This window comes from Rousettus aegyptiacus, unplaced genomic scaffold (genome assembly GCF_014176215.1).
Source record: "Rousettus aegyptiacus isolate mRouAeg1 unplaced genomic scaffold, mRouAeg1.p scaffold_m13_p_3, whole genome shotgun sequence".
In the NCBI taxonomy this organism is placed as follows: domain Eukaryota; kingdom Metazoa; phylum Chordata; class Mammalia; order Chiroptera; family Pteropodidae; genus Rousettus; species Rousettus aegyptiacus.
Genome location: NW_023416306.1, coordinates 164,951,612 through 164,966,783, shown reverse-complemented (window position 1 = coordinate 164,966,783; position 15,172 = coordinate 164,951,612). Strand labels below are relative to the sequence as shown.

Sequence of the window (15,172 nt, the reverse complement as noted above, 5' to 3'; positions counted from 1 at the left end):
TGAGATCCCAAAGGTCTGGATGTCTTTTAAAGGATGAAAACTCACTCTACTTCCTTCAAGGATCTGCAATGGAAGTTGCCTTCATGCCAAACTTGAAAACGATTTTTCTGGTTTTCCTTCCAGTGATCTATAGGTATCAGGGGCTGTAAACAGGGGGATAAAGGCTGCCCTTGGATAGTTGCAACCATCAGACCATGCGGGAAATTCACTTCACGTGGTGATCTAAAAAAGTTTCAAAATGTGAATTTAAAAAAAAAAAATTTTTTTTAAAGATATAATTCACATACCGTAATAGTCACTCTTTTAAAGTGTACAGTTCAATGGGTTTTTTTTTTGATATATTCACATCAAGCAATCATCATCACATCCATTTCCAAAACACTTTCATCACCTCCAAAAGAGACCCTGCACCTGTGACTAGTCACTCTTCATTTCCCCTTCTCCCCCCAACACCTGGCCGTCACTAATCTATATTCTGTCTCCGGATTTGTTTATCCTGAGCATTTCGTATGAATGAAATCATACAATATGTCGTCTTTTGTGTCTTGCTTCTTTTACTTAGCATAATGTTCTCCAGGTTAATTCATGTTGTAGCATGAATCAGTACTTAGTCCTTTTTATGGCGGAATAATATTCCATTCTTTGAAGATATGTTATATTTTATTTTTCCATTCATTAGTGGATGAACATTTGGGTTGTATCCACTGTTTCGGCTATTATGAATAATTTGCTGTAGATGTTCCTATGGAAATATATTTTTCATTCTCATAGGTTAAGTTTACCTAGGAGTGGAATTGCTGGAAGATATGGTAATTTGGGGGTTAAGTTTTTGCGGAACTGCCAGTTTTCCAAAGCGCTGCACAATTTTTCATTCTCATCAACAAAGTATGAGAGTACAAGTTTCCCCACATCCTTGTCAACACTTATTTTTATCTGTCTTTTTATTATAGCAATCCTAATGTGTGTAAAGAGGTATCTCATTCTGGTTTTTGTTTGCATTTCCCTAATGACTAATAATGTTGAGAACATTTTCATGTGTTTATTGGCCATTTGCCTCTGTTTGAAGAAATGTCTGTTCACATCCTTCACCCATTTAAAAACTGGGTTATTTGTGAAGGCATGAATTTTTAAAATTATCTAGTAAATAAATACAAATGTTATCTGTAAGCATATACTTTCATCTTTGGGTTAAAGCTTTGAAGGCAATAAATAATTTATTGTCAAAGATAACCCATGTACACAAGGAAATAAGACAACCTGAACAAGAATCAGCAGAAAAAATAATTAGAAGTAGATTTAGTAAATTTCTAAATTTACTTCTAATATTTGGAATAACCAGTCATAGATTATTAAAATAACTATAATGAGATATTTTAAAGTAAATAATAGACAAATTTTAAAATAGATACAGGGAGCAGGATACTTAAAAGTGAGAGATATTGAGCTGGTTGAAAAAAAGAACAATGTAATGTATTAACATTTGGAGCGTAACCACAGGTTAGGTAATTAGGCCAACCCCAGTAATGAATGAACTGGAATATAGATCAGAATAAGTCATTCAGAATACAAATCAGAGAGACAGAAATGGAGAATGTAGAAGAGATTAAGAGATATGGATATTAGAATGATCAGAATGAAAAATTACAGTGAGGAAGTCTAATTAATTGGAATTTCTGAAAGAAATGGAGAATGGGCAAAGCAATACTTAAAGAGATAACAAATAAGGATTTTTCAGTACTAGAAAATCTACCAGTATGGTGTAGAGACACCAATCCACAGATTGGTGATTCCTTGATTGCTTAGTAGTGTTTCATTGTATAGATATAAAGCAATTTGTTTATTCACCTGTTGATGGACATTTAATATTTTTCAGTGTTTTACTATTTCAGATAGAGTTGCTATGAACACTAGTGTACAGTTTTTTGTGTTGCTATATGATTTCTTTTTTCCTGAGTAAATCCCTAGGAATGGAATGTCTAGATCATATGGTAGGTGTATGTTTAAGAAACTGCCAAACTGTTTTATATTGCCACCAGTTGAATAAGAGAGTTTTGCTTGTTCCACATGCTTGTGAACACTTGGAGTGGTCAATCTTTGCAATTTTACCCTTTTTAATAAGTGTGTAGTATTATATCATATTTTTAATTTGCATTTTACTTATGACCAATGATGTTGAACATGTTTTCATGTGCTTTTTTTGGCTGCTTGTATTTTTCTTGGGAGAAGTGTCTCTTCAGATCTTTTGCCTGTTTTAAAATTGTGATATTTTTCCTTTTATTACTGAATTAGAATAGTTCTTTATATATTATGGGTATAAGCTCATTATTAGATTTACGATTTGCAAATATTTTCTCCCAGTCTCTGAGCTGTCTTTCTATTTTCTTACTGGTGTCTTTGGAAGCACAAAGTTGTAAGTTTTGATTACATTTAACATATCAAAATTTTCTTTTATTGCTGTGTTCTTGGTGTCATGTCTAAAAACTCATTGCCTAATCCAAGTTCACAAAGAATGAATTATGCCTGTGTTTTCTTCAGGAGTTTTGTAAGTTCAGCTCTTACATACAGATTTGCGATCAATTTTGAGTTAATTTGTGTGTACAGTGTGTGGTAGTTATCCAAATTCTTTCCTTTACAATTTTTTTTTTTTTAATTTTTGCATGTGGATAGTCACTTGTACCAGCACCCAATGTTGAAAAGACTTCTTTTCTCTTTAAAGTTTCTTTGCACCTTTGTTAAAAATCAGTTGACTATAAATGTAAAGATTTATTTCCGGGCTCTGTTTTGTTCCATTGATCTATATGTATGTCCTTATGCCAGTATCACAGTTTTAATTACAATAATTTTGTAGTAAATGCTGAAGTCAAGAAGTGTACCTTCCAACATTGTTCTTTTTCAAGATTATTTCAGCTGTTCTGTGCCTTTCGTATTTCCATATAAATTTTAGGATCACTTTTTCAGTTTCTGTAGAGAATCTGGAAGGGCTTTTTGTGGAGATGTGTCGAATCTGTGCATAATTTGGGGAGTATTGCCATCTCAATAGTATGGCTTCCGATCCATGAACATGGGATGTCTTTCCATTTATCGAAGTCTTCTTTAATATCTTTCAATAATGTTTTATAGTTTTCAGTATACAAGTCTTTCACTTCTCTTATTAACATGTTTCTAAGTCTTTTAGAGTTTTTTTATGTTATCATTAATGAAGTGAATTTCTTAATTTCAGTTTAGGCTTTTCATTGTTAGTATATAGAAATACAACTGATTTTTTTATATCGATCTTATAACTGTCTTGTAACTGTATTCAACTTGTTTATTACTTCTAGTAGTTTTTTAGGGGATTCTTTTGGCTTTTTTTATTTACAAGATCATGTTGTCTGTGAATAAAGAGTTTTATTTCTTTATTTCTAGCATGGATGCCCTTTATATCTTCCTAGTCTAATCACCCTGGCTAGAATCTCCAGTACAGTTTTGAACAGAAGTGGTGTGAGTGGACATCCTTGTCTTTTGCCTGGGCTTACAGGGAAAACATTGGGTCTTTTAGCAGCTACTATGATATTAACTGTAGGATTTTATAGATACTTTTTATTATGTTGAGAAATTCTCTTCTGTTCCTAGTTTGATCAGCTTTTTAAAAAAATCATGAACGACTTGGATTTTTCCAACCTTTTTGTATCTGTTATGGTGATCATGTAGTTTTTGTCCCATATTCTATTATATAATGTATTACGTAAGTTGATTTTCAGATGTCAAACCAACCTTGCAATCCTGAGATAAATCTCACTAGGTTATGATATATAATTCTTTCTGTATGTTCCTGGATTTGGTTTGCTAGTATGTTGTTGAGGATTTTGGTGTCCACATTTATGAGGGATATCCATCCTTTTACTTTTAACTTATTCGTGTCTTTATATTTAAAGTATATTTCTTGTAACCAGCATATGCTTGGATCATACATTTTTAACCAATATAACAATCTCTGCCTTTTAATTGGTTATATTTAGAGCATTTCAACTTAGTGTGATTATTGGTATGGTCAGGTTTAATTTAAATCAATCATCTTGCAGTTTCCTATTTATCACACCTGTTCTTTGTACCTCCTAGTCTGTCATGTTGCTATTTGTGGTCCATTCATCCAAGCTATTCTTTGCCCCCATTTTCTTATTTTCTTCTGCTTTCTTTTATATTAATTGAGAAAAATTTTTTTGTATGATTCCATTTGATGAGCTTGCGGCTTATTAGCTGAACTTCTATTTTCTTATTTTAGTTGTTGGCTTAGGATTTATAGTACATGTCTTTAACTTTGCACAGTCTATCGTCAAATGGTATTTTAGACCACATCACATCTAGTCAGAGAAACTTACAACAGAATACTTCTGTATCTCCCCATATCACCATGTTATTATTTTTACCTAAGCATCAATAATTGTTTGAAGAGATTTTAAGTAATAATAAATCTTCTATATTTTTATTCATGGTTCTCTTGTGTAGACCCAGATTTCCATCTGGTATCATTCTTCTGCCTGAAGGATGTCCCTGAACTCTTCTTATGGTGTGGATCTGCCAGTGGATCATTCTTTCACCTTTCATGTGTCTGAAAGAGGTTTACGTCACCTCCCTTTTTGAAAGATTTTCTTGAGGCATCAAATTCCACATTGATAGTTTTTTTTTTCTTTCACAGTTTTGAAGATTTTGCTCTCCTGATTTTTGCTTGCATTCTTTCCAATGAGAGTTGTGCTGCTATTGTTACTTTGTTCCTCTATATATTGTCTTTTTTTTCTAGAGCTCTTTTAAGGTTTTGAGCCATGTTATCATGATATATTTTTGGTGGTGTTTTCATCAGAATTCCTGTGCTTGGTGTTCATTGAGGTTCTTAGATCTGTGGTTTGTAGTTATCAAATTTGGAAAATATTTTATCCAAATTATTTTTTCTTTATTATTATTCTTTAATTATTTTTTCTGCATCCCTCATCTTTCTATTACATATATATTAGGCTGCTTGAAATTGTCTCATGGGTCACAAATACTCTTTACATTTTTTTCTCTGTGATTTTATTTTGGATAGTTTTTTACTGTATCTTTAAGTTTGTTAATCTTTTTTTTTTTTAAATATCTGATCTGTTATTAATCCTATCAGCTGTATTTTCCATCTCAGACAGTGTAGTTTTCATTTTTAGAAGTTGAGTTTGTGTCTGTCTTTATGTCTTTCGTGTCTCTGCTTTTTGAACATAGAGAATCCAGTTATAACGGTTTTTATTTCTTTAATCGTATGTCAGTTCTGAATTAATTCCAATTGGTTAATTTTTCTCCTCACTATTGCTTATATTCTTTTTGCTACTTTGCATGTCTGGTAATTTTTCATTGGATGCCAGACGTTGTGAATTTAACCTTATGTGCTGGGTATTTTTAGATTTCTATAAATATTTTTTTATTTTGGAAGATAGTTAAGTTTCATGGGGAATCATTTGATATTTCTGAGTCTTGCTTTTAAGATTTCTTAGGTGGAAGCACACTGCTGTTTTAGTCCTTACCACTGAGGTAAGACCCTTCTGAGTACTCTGCTTAATCCCCTGTGAACTATGAGGTTTTTTCCAGTCTGGTTTCCAGGGATAGGCGTTATTACTGACCTTGGTGAGTACTGCTCATGGTTTGTGTAACCTTTTTTTGTGGCGTTCTCCCAGTCCTGTGTAGATTCTTTGTGTGCATGCTCTGATCAGTGCTCTGCTGAGTGCTCTAGTGGGACTCTCTGGCAATGTCTGTAATTCTGTGTGCACCTCTGTACTGTTCAGCAGTCTCATGCAAATTCTAGCTGCTTTTCTCTCATTCATGTAAACTTGTTTTCTTTTCTGCACCCCCCCCCCCCCATCTTCCCCAACTCATTTTGGCTGATTTAAGGCCGTTCACCGGGAGGACTTTTTCTCCAGAAATTGTAAGCCTTTTTAACCAGTCCTCCCACATTCCCTTCAATATTGATGTAAAGTATTTGCAAGATGACTGGGGTCAGAGTTGTAGTTCGATGAGTATATTACTTGTTTTTATATGAGCTAGTTATTGTACTTTGTTTCCTCATCGATCAACTACATATTTACTGAGTTCCAGCTGTATGTGCAGCATCATACAGGGTACTGAGCATTAAATAGAAAGTGAGTACAATAGAGTTTCTGAACGATTTATATTGTAGCAGAGAATAAGTGTCAAGAATTTCAAGAAAAATGTAATTATTATTTTTTTTAAGTTCACTGGATGTTTAGAGGTGAGAGAAATTTGTATGGTCTGGGTGGTTAAGTATTGTATTCTCTAAACTTGGGTTGAAAAGGGCTTTTGAAAATGTATAAATTTTTAAAACAAATCAATTACAAGATATAATGGGAGAAAAGTTGCTATTGTAATAACCAAACAAATTTTACAGGCATGCACTTAACAAGAAAAGTTCAGAATTTATATGAGGAAAACTATGAAAACTCCCAAAGATACAAACATAGACTTGAACAAATGTAAAGCTATATCTCGTTCTGGGTAGGAAGATTCAACATCCTTATAGATGTCATTTTTCCTAAAATAATTTATAAATTTAACATTATCCCAGTGATTTTTTTTCTTCCTAGAGCTAGAGAGATTATAAAGTTTGTTTGCGAGAACAGACAAGAATAGCTAGGCAAATCCTGAAATTGAAGATCAGTAGGATGGGAAGCTAGCCCTACTAGTTTTTAAAACATATTATGAGCCTTTATAATTTAAAAACAGTGCTGTTCATACAGGAATACACAGACCAATTAAAGACAGTAGAAAATAGTAATAAATCCCACAGGATGTGGAAATTTAGTCTGTAATAAAGGCAACATCCTCTCTCGCTCAATCTCTCTTGCATAGCCTAAAAAACACCATAATAAAGTAAAAAGACAATGACAGACTGGAAGAATGTTTGCTACTTATATCATGGATAATGGATTAATCTCTCTAATATTTAAAGATCTTCCAAAACTGGATAAGAAAAGGACCAATTGCTTTATAGGAAGATGGGCAAGAGATAAGAGTGAGTTTCAGAGACAAATACAGATTAGCCTTATATGAAAAGGTACCCAACTTCATTTATTATAAGAGAGATACAAATTAAAACTACATAAGATACCATTTTTTTAATCAGGTTGGCAAAAGTCCAGCATTTGAGAAATATTTTGTTGGTGACAGAAACCGGTGCTGTCATGCATTGCTACTGGAAATGCAAAATGAGACAACTTCAGAGAGAAATTGAGTGATATTAAATAGAATCACACATATATATCGACCTTTTGACCCAGTCGTCATATCTCTAGGACTCTATCTTACAGATATATACTGGAAAATATCTGATGATATGTGTGCACAAAGCTACTCTGACACTCTAATTGCAACAGACCGGAGACAATCCTCATTTAGATCTTACTTTGAATGAAACAACTGTAAAAAAATTTAACACCGAACGGGAGATTTGAACACTGACTGAGTAGTCAATTATATGAAATTTTTTAGATGCGATAATGCTATCATGGTTATGTTCTTTTTAAGTACCTTTTATAAATATTTGCTATGTTAGAATCCGTTATAGTTAGTTTGTTTTGATGCTCAACTCGATCCATCTTTAGCCAGTGAGAGCCTCTGGAAGTTAACTCCTGAGCGCCTTCTGCCACATCTTTTGGAGATCATTACTTAAGTACTTATGGATGAAATTATATGATTGGAATTTATTTCAAAAGAATCCAAAGGATGAGGTTAGTGAGGAGGTAGAGATGATTTACAATTTGCCATGAATCAATAATTATTTAGTTTGGGAGATAGGGGTTTTGTTATTCTGTCTTCCTTTGTATACATTTGAAATTTCCCATGAAAATGTACAATTTAAGTAAGTATAAATGAAGAGAGTGCATTTAAAACAGTCATTGAGTCCGAGGTGGGCAATTGGACATGACGTTCTTACATAATTTTATATTTCTGGTAAATTTAAAACAGACTCCCTTCATTTCCAATATATCTTGTTTGTAACTTAGCTGGTGTCTCTGTGTGTGTGTGTGTGTGTGTGTGTGTGTGTGTGTGTGTGTGTGTGTGTGAGAGAGAGAGAGAGAGAGAGAGAGAGAGAGAGAGAGAGAGAGAGAGAAAGTTTAAGATATATTTTTTGGTTAATGTAATTTTAAGCTTAAACTTGTAAAGTATGGCATTATTTGCTTATTGGCTCCATAATAGGGCCTTCAGGTTACTAAAATAATTGATTTGGAGGAAGTTAAATTTTTCTCATGCATTTTTAAGAGTGCCATATTATCTTTCAAATTTTGGTTGGATGTCAAGTTAGATTTACAAAGCTAAAGAGAAAATTGAGAGTGGAATTTTTTTCAGATTTAACATTAAGTTTATTCTTTTAGTAATTTTAATAAAATGATATATGTTATTAACTTTTCAGAAACCTAGGTTATACAAAATTACATATAGGTACCAAAATCTATTGTTCTCTAAACATTCGAATGTCTTAGAAAAACAAATAGGATTTATTAAGTGATACCTAACGGCATTAAGCACGATTGTTTTAACTTGTTCTCTCTTCCACCAACAGATTAATATTAAAATCAGAAGTTATATCTTTTGCTGGATATTGGAAATTTGAACATAATGGCAACAGAGTTTATAAAGAGTTGCTGTAGAGGATGTTTCTTTGATGAACCAGAAAAGCACAACTGTGAGTTTTGTTTTGCTTTGACTTCAAACGTTTATTTCATGTCTTCTTTATCTGTGGCATTGTATAATATTAGGATTAATGAGACATATTTCCTCACTGCATGGGGAAAGTAGAAACATAAATATAAGGCGCACTGGGTAAGTATTAAAATACCCTGGAGCATAGGGGAGAGAGAGGTGAATTCAACCCAGAGGCACCCTGGGGCAGCACCACAGGGAGGATGGCATTTGGCATGCAGTCTGAAGAGGATTTTAGGCAGCTGAGCGGGAAGGAGAAATTACGGAGGGGATTCGGCGTGAGTGTTCTAGGTTGATGCTATAGTACAGGCAGAGGCAGGGAAAGACACCTGTTGGGTGTGTTCGGGGGACAGCCTGCTCTGATGAATGTTTTCAATGTTTGAAAAATGCCTTTTGTAACTGAAAGACCAAGGGAAGAATGGCCGATGGGGAGAGAGACCCATAAACTGTCTCCAGACCCGCATTTATCAAGGACTCCTGAAGGTTTCCCTTTCTATTGGATGGTTTCCCCACGTCTTCAGGGTTAAGACTGGAACTTTATTTTTCACTGGCTCTTGTATTTCTTGCTAGAGCATAGCTTCCTGGTATATTTGAGTATGAAGCCTTCTTTTTTGCATTAAAACATTTCATAAGTTCCTTCATAATGGTAGGTGTACTTTTATTCAGTCTACAGACAATACTGCTTGTCTATAAAGACTAACTCTGTGTGTCCCTTACCTCCCCATCCTAGGTCACACATTTTCGGAATCAAAATAGGTCAGGGAAGCCAGTACAGGGAGAGGTGCTAGTATATCAGGGTGTATATACTCTGTTTGGTGATTTGGTGAAGATGTTTATAGACTTGAAGACCTTTAGCTTCTTTTCAGAGTTGCTTAATGTATTTAGGACTGATATTAACCATTAGTATTAACACCAAGAATTGCTTCATTGGGAGTGTTTTTAAATGACTAGATTTTACTTGAAAGTGTTGTGGAATTAACTACAAAATAAACTTGTTTGCCATCTCTGAACTCTTGTGGGAATGAGACTCTTTGAAAACTGCCTTTACTATTATGATAAATTAATATTCTTTAGCAATAGTATATTAATTGCTCAACTATTGGCTGGACAGGTGTGCTTGATAAGAGCCTCAAGTAGTTTATGCATCAGCAGTTTCTTCTAAAATGATTAAGGACCAAAGCATGTTAGGTTTAGATGATTGCATATAAATCTACATACATATTTGTGATTTTTTTTCTTTTCTTTTTCTTTCTTTTACATGCAGCTTCCATGGAAAAAGACTTTAAAACAGCAGTCTCAAATAGTCAAAGTACTACTATCTCTATACCTCCATTGACTTCTGTTTCTGTAAAGCCTCAGGTTGGCTGTACTGAGGATTACTTACTTTCCAAATTACCATCTGATGGCAAAGAAGTACCATTTGTGGTGCCCAGGTTTAAATTATCTTATGTTCAACCAAAAACACAAGGAAATCCTTCACATCTGGAAGAACTTGAAGGTAAACAATGAAATGGCAGGGTTTAAAAATCAACATGCAACATTTAAATGCTGTTAGCGCTGTTATTTTGTTCTTTTATAACTTTAACATAAAGACGTGTCTTTTGTATAAACATTTTACATTTTGCTTTTAATATGCTTTGATCTTTCTATAGAAGAACTTAATGCGCAGTATTTTTTAAAGGTCCCATTATGAAATCTGATCATGATACAACACATTTGTGTGTAGATATGGCCATTCTTAAAGGAATAATATATCAGTTATCCTTCACATATTTTGAAAAAAAAAAAAAATGGAGGAATTATATAGGAAGCATTCCTATCTATTGTTTTCCGAAATTTAATGTAAAGAAAAATAAGGAAGCAATGACTAGTCTTCCCAACTTTCTTTGCCACTATACTTCAATGTCTATAAATATACTTTAGGGTCTAAATACACTTCCCAGTCTAAAAAGCCACTTGAATGAGGTTGATTCAGTGGCTAAATTTTGCCTGATGGTGTAGAGGCCAATGAACTAAAGAAGAGGAAACAACATGTAACTTGTATTTTAAAAACAGTTTGTCCTACTACATTGAAACACTGTCAGTCACAATGTTTTTTTTTCCTCAAAATTTTATTATGAAAAATTTCAGACAGAAAAAAGGGAAGAACTTAATGGTGAATACCTATGTATTTACCACATAGATTCTTTTATTTACATTTTACTATACTTGACATCACATTCATTCATTCCTCTGTCCATTAATCCTCTTTTGTGGAGGAGAATGCATTTCAGAGTAAATTGTGGACATCATTACCCTTCCTTCTAAATACTTAAGCATTTATATCATTTACTAGAATTTATTATCTGTTTAGTTTTCTTCTTTCAACATAAACTTTGCACACAATGAGCTGTTCAAACTTTAAGTGTGTATTTTTTGTATTGACAGATGCACATACCAGTGTAATCCAAATCCTTTCAAGGTCAAGAATTCTTCTTTAAATGTTTCTTTTCTGCCCCATTCTTTCTTTCTTCTGAGATTCCAATTACACATATGCAGGACCTTTCGATACTGTTTTATGTGTCTCTGAGACTTCTTATTTTTTTCTAGTCTTTTTTTTCCTCTCTGTTCCTAAGATTAGGTAATATTAATTTATTTTCAAATTCATTATCTCTTTCCTTTTGTTCTCTCCATTCAGCTGTTAAGCCCATTCAGTGAATTTTATATTTTTAAAATTGTATTTTTTAGTTGTAGATTTACACTTGGTTCTTTTTTATAATTTCTGCCTTTGCTGTGATTTTTCCCTCCATTACCATGAGCCTGTTTTATGTCTTTGAGCTTTAACATCTTCGTCTGCTAATTCTAACATCTAGGTTATCTAGGTTTGGATTCTGTGTATTGTCTTTTGTATGAGAATGGGTCACATTCTGTGTGTGTGTGTGTGTGTGTGTGTGTGTGTGTGTGTGTGGTAACTTTGGATTGTATTCTTGGTGTCGAATGTTGTTGAGACTCTAGAATCAGTTATATTACTCTGAGGGTTTTTTTTTTTTCTGTTCTCCAGCCAGCAGTTAATGAACTTGGTTGGACTCTGCAACCAGGTGGTTGGTTGATGGCAGCTCTTACCTCAGTTTAGTTTTATTATCCTTAGTTGGAGTCTGTCCCACACATGTGTGGTTCAGGGATCAACCAGACATTCGAGGAGACTTTATTCGCAGAATTTGGGGCTCTCTCCTTTCCAAGATTCCCACCTTACGTTCTAGCAGCTGCGAGTGCTCTGAACTCAGCCTTCTGGTTCTTCTGGCCAGAAAGACTGGATTTTCTATTGGAGTTTTACCCGCCCTGCTCAGTGCCAGCTTTGGCCCGTCTGTAGGCTAAATGTTATTAAAAACAGGTAACTAACTTTGTGCTGTTCCCTTTTTTCCAAGAGTCAAATCCTGTCCAGAATCTTCATTGCTTTTGTTCATTCTCCAGTGCCTTCAGGGTTTTGGTTTATTTGTTTTGTTTTTGATCTAGAGTTTAGTGTTGTTACCTATTGGAGAGTTAGATCTGGTAAGAGTGATTTTTTTTTAAAAAAGAAACAAGGAAACAGATGAACCCTGTGCCTTATTTTTCGTATGTCAGTAGTGTCTCTAAAAGATAGTTTTTAAAAGCTCTGACTCATATAGGATACCATGATCAATTGATTTTTCTCTTTCTCTCACACTTGTTTAATAACATTGGGATTAAACCGTATAAACAACTTTGTAATTTGTTTTATTTACATCATATATTATGATCATGTTTTCATAGTCATTGCTTTTTAATGGCTTCATAGTATTAAATCATATGCATTTACTATACTTTAATAAATTTCCTGTTCTTAGACATTTATTTTTTGTTATTTTTAAATCAGAGAACAAGTGAAAAAATATCTACATGGCAATATGTGATAGTTTTTTTTTATCTTTTTTTTTCATTATATCACTAGAAAACAGATTACTTTTTAGTTGAATGAGCAAGAAATTGGTTTATACTTAAAATACAGACTCCCTGAGGTTGTGGTGAAGCCATCTGATTTTTAGCATATCGGAGAGAAAATTGCTTTCTATAGCTAGAGTCAAGAAAGTATTCTTGGTACCTGAGTATAAAAGTTGAATATGTGTACGCTCTGCGTGTCTGTGCATGTGCGAGTGGCGGGCTGCCATGGGGACTTTGAGGGGAAGATAGGGCAGACCACTATCAATAATGACTAAAATTATGTGTCATGTGTTTGAAATTGGTTTTGTTGCCTTGCTTACTTGCTGATGAGTCTGATTACAGAGGTAGCTTACTGCTTTGATGGCAGATTCTACCATTAACATTTTACTGTGCTTGCTTTTCACTTACCGATCTTACCCATCCATCAGGAGGATGCATCGCGTTTCGAATTAACATTGAAATTTTAAATAGGGCTTTGAGAGGTGGAAGCCATCCTGTAACTTTACATTTAGTTTTATAGCACTGTGGTTCTGTAAATCGAGAGAAGTTCCTCTTGAACTTAAAAGATGATATCACTGTATACTGTTAGAGGGGAAAATTGGAATTTTGCAATGGCTTACTGGTAAAGGAAAAATGAAATCAGGATATTCTTTTTTTAGGTATAACCTGTAAAGGTGGTGAGTCATTTTTGGTGCTCCTGCTCCCCGTTGCCATAAACAGACTTCTGTGGCGGTGTTGTGTGCCGAATGAGTTAACTGTTAGCTTAGAGGGGGGCAGGCTCTTCATAAGCCTCCCTGGCATCACTCCCTCTTGGCACCCCTCTGCCTGTGTACTCTGTTTGGAGTGTACACATAGTCGTTTGAACCAGGATGAGGATAAAACCTCCCCTCATTTTCTCATATTATTCTTTTCTGAAATCAAGGAGTAACTACCTGTTTTATTGTTTAGCTTAATTCAGAAAATATTAGTTGATACTGTAGTTTCTATTTTATATAGGACAAAAAGAATTAAAATATCGCTCTAACTTAAACATTACAAAACTAATTGATGTGTATATAGTATTTCCAATGTGATTATTAGCTTTAAAAGGAGTTTATCTATTGTTTTACCCCTTTTAAATTGTGAAATACAAACCATATATGTGAAAAAGGATCAAAGAAATGTATAGCTCATTGATTTGCTACACAGCAAGCCGTGTATAGTCACCACTCCCCAAGGCGTCCATCTTTCCCCTTTTTAGGCACTCCAGGCTAATCAGTATCCCAGTGGTTATATCATCACTTTCTTGCTTTTCTTACTTTTCACCACCTAAGTACATATTCCTAACTGTTGTGGTTTAGTTTTTTTCCTGTTTTCTGACCTTTATATAAATGAAATTTCATATTTAGCATGTATTCTTTTGTTAATAGGCTTTGTCATTCCGCGTTATATTTGCGAGATTCATTCAAATTGTCAGTATCTTCAGTTTTCAGTTTTCTGTACAGTGAGCGTATTTATCCTGTTGTGTTCTAAATGGCATGACATACAGTAGTATTTCCGTACAACATACTAGAAGGTGTTTTTATGTAGTAAGTATATGTGACTATTCTTCTGTTTTACCGTTGGTGCACATTTGAGTTTTTCAAGTTTTTGGTGACTATGGATAGCGGTGTTTCTGTACGTTCTAGTGCCGGGCTCTTGGTGCACATGCGCATGCGTTGTGCGTCTGTCTCAGAATGGCGTTGTTGGGTCATAGGGTATAAATGTCTTCAGCGTTAGCAGAAATTAGCAAGCTGTTTTCCACTGCGATTACATCAGCTTACATTTTTGCCAGCAGAGTCTGATAGTTCACGTGGCTCTACCTTCTCGTCGGCACCTGCTGTCGTCAGGCTTTTTACATTTCACTAATCTGGCGAACACGTCGGGGCATCTTCCTGGAGGTTTAGCTTACATGTCCGTCATGACTAATGAGGTTGAGCGCTGAGTCATGTTTATTGGCCGTTTGGATGGACTGTCTCCCAAAGCGCCCGCTTAAGTCTTAAGCCAGTTTACATACACACAGCCCGGCTTGTCTTTTTCTTATTAATTTATGGGAGTTCCTTATGAATTCTGGGTACGAGCCCTTGTCAGTTCTATTCATTGTTCATATCTTCCTCCATTCCGTTGGGTTACCTTTTTACTCTCTTAATAATCTTTTAACTAACGGAAAATTTAAAATTTTTTTTTTGTTTTCAATTTATGCCTGCAGCCCCTGGTCTTCCTAGGTGGCCTCCCATCTAAGTACTAACCAGCCTGACCCTGCTTAGCTTCTGAGATCAAACATCAGGCTTGTTCAGGGTGGCACGGCCGTAGACCATGGACTGTGGCTCCACTGGGGTGCGAACCCAGGACTTTCTGCGTGTAAAGCAGATGTGCTCACTGTTACAGGAAATTTTAATTTTAATGTAATTCAGTTTATTAAAAGTGTTTTCTGTTCATCGATATGGATTCCACTGAAGAAGTGAGTCCCTTCCCTAAAGCCACGAAATCGTTTTTATGTATT

General features: G+C 34.5%; 1 protein-coding gene across 2 annotated transcripts in view; it reads left to right on the top strand.

Moving 5' to 3' along the window:
* TC2N (tandem C2 domains, nuclear) overlaps positions 1–15,172 on the top strand; it is a 38,878-nt gene that overhangs the window by 5,389 nt on the left and 18,317 nt on the right. The window contains exons 2-3 of one of the 2 annotated variants that reach the window (XM_036217552.1): positions 8,576–8,698; positions 9,980–10,213. In XM_036217552.1, coding sequence (XP_036073445.1) covers positions 8,632–8,698; positions 9,980–10,213 — 301 coding nt within the window. In that variant the 5' untranslated portion in view covers positions 8,576–8,631. Of the gene's footprint in view, positions 1–8,102; positions 8,699–9,979; positions 10,214–15,172 lie in introns of those variants that run through there. The other variant, XM_036217553.1, reaches the window with a different exon arrangement.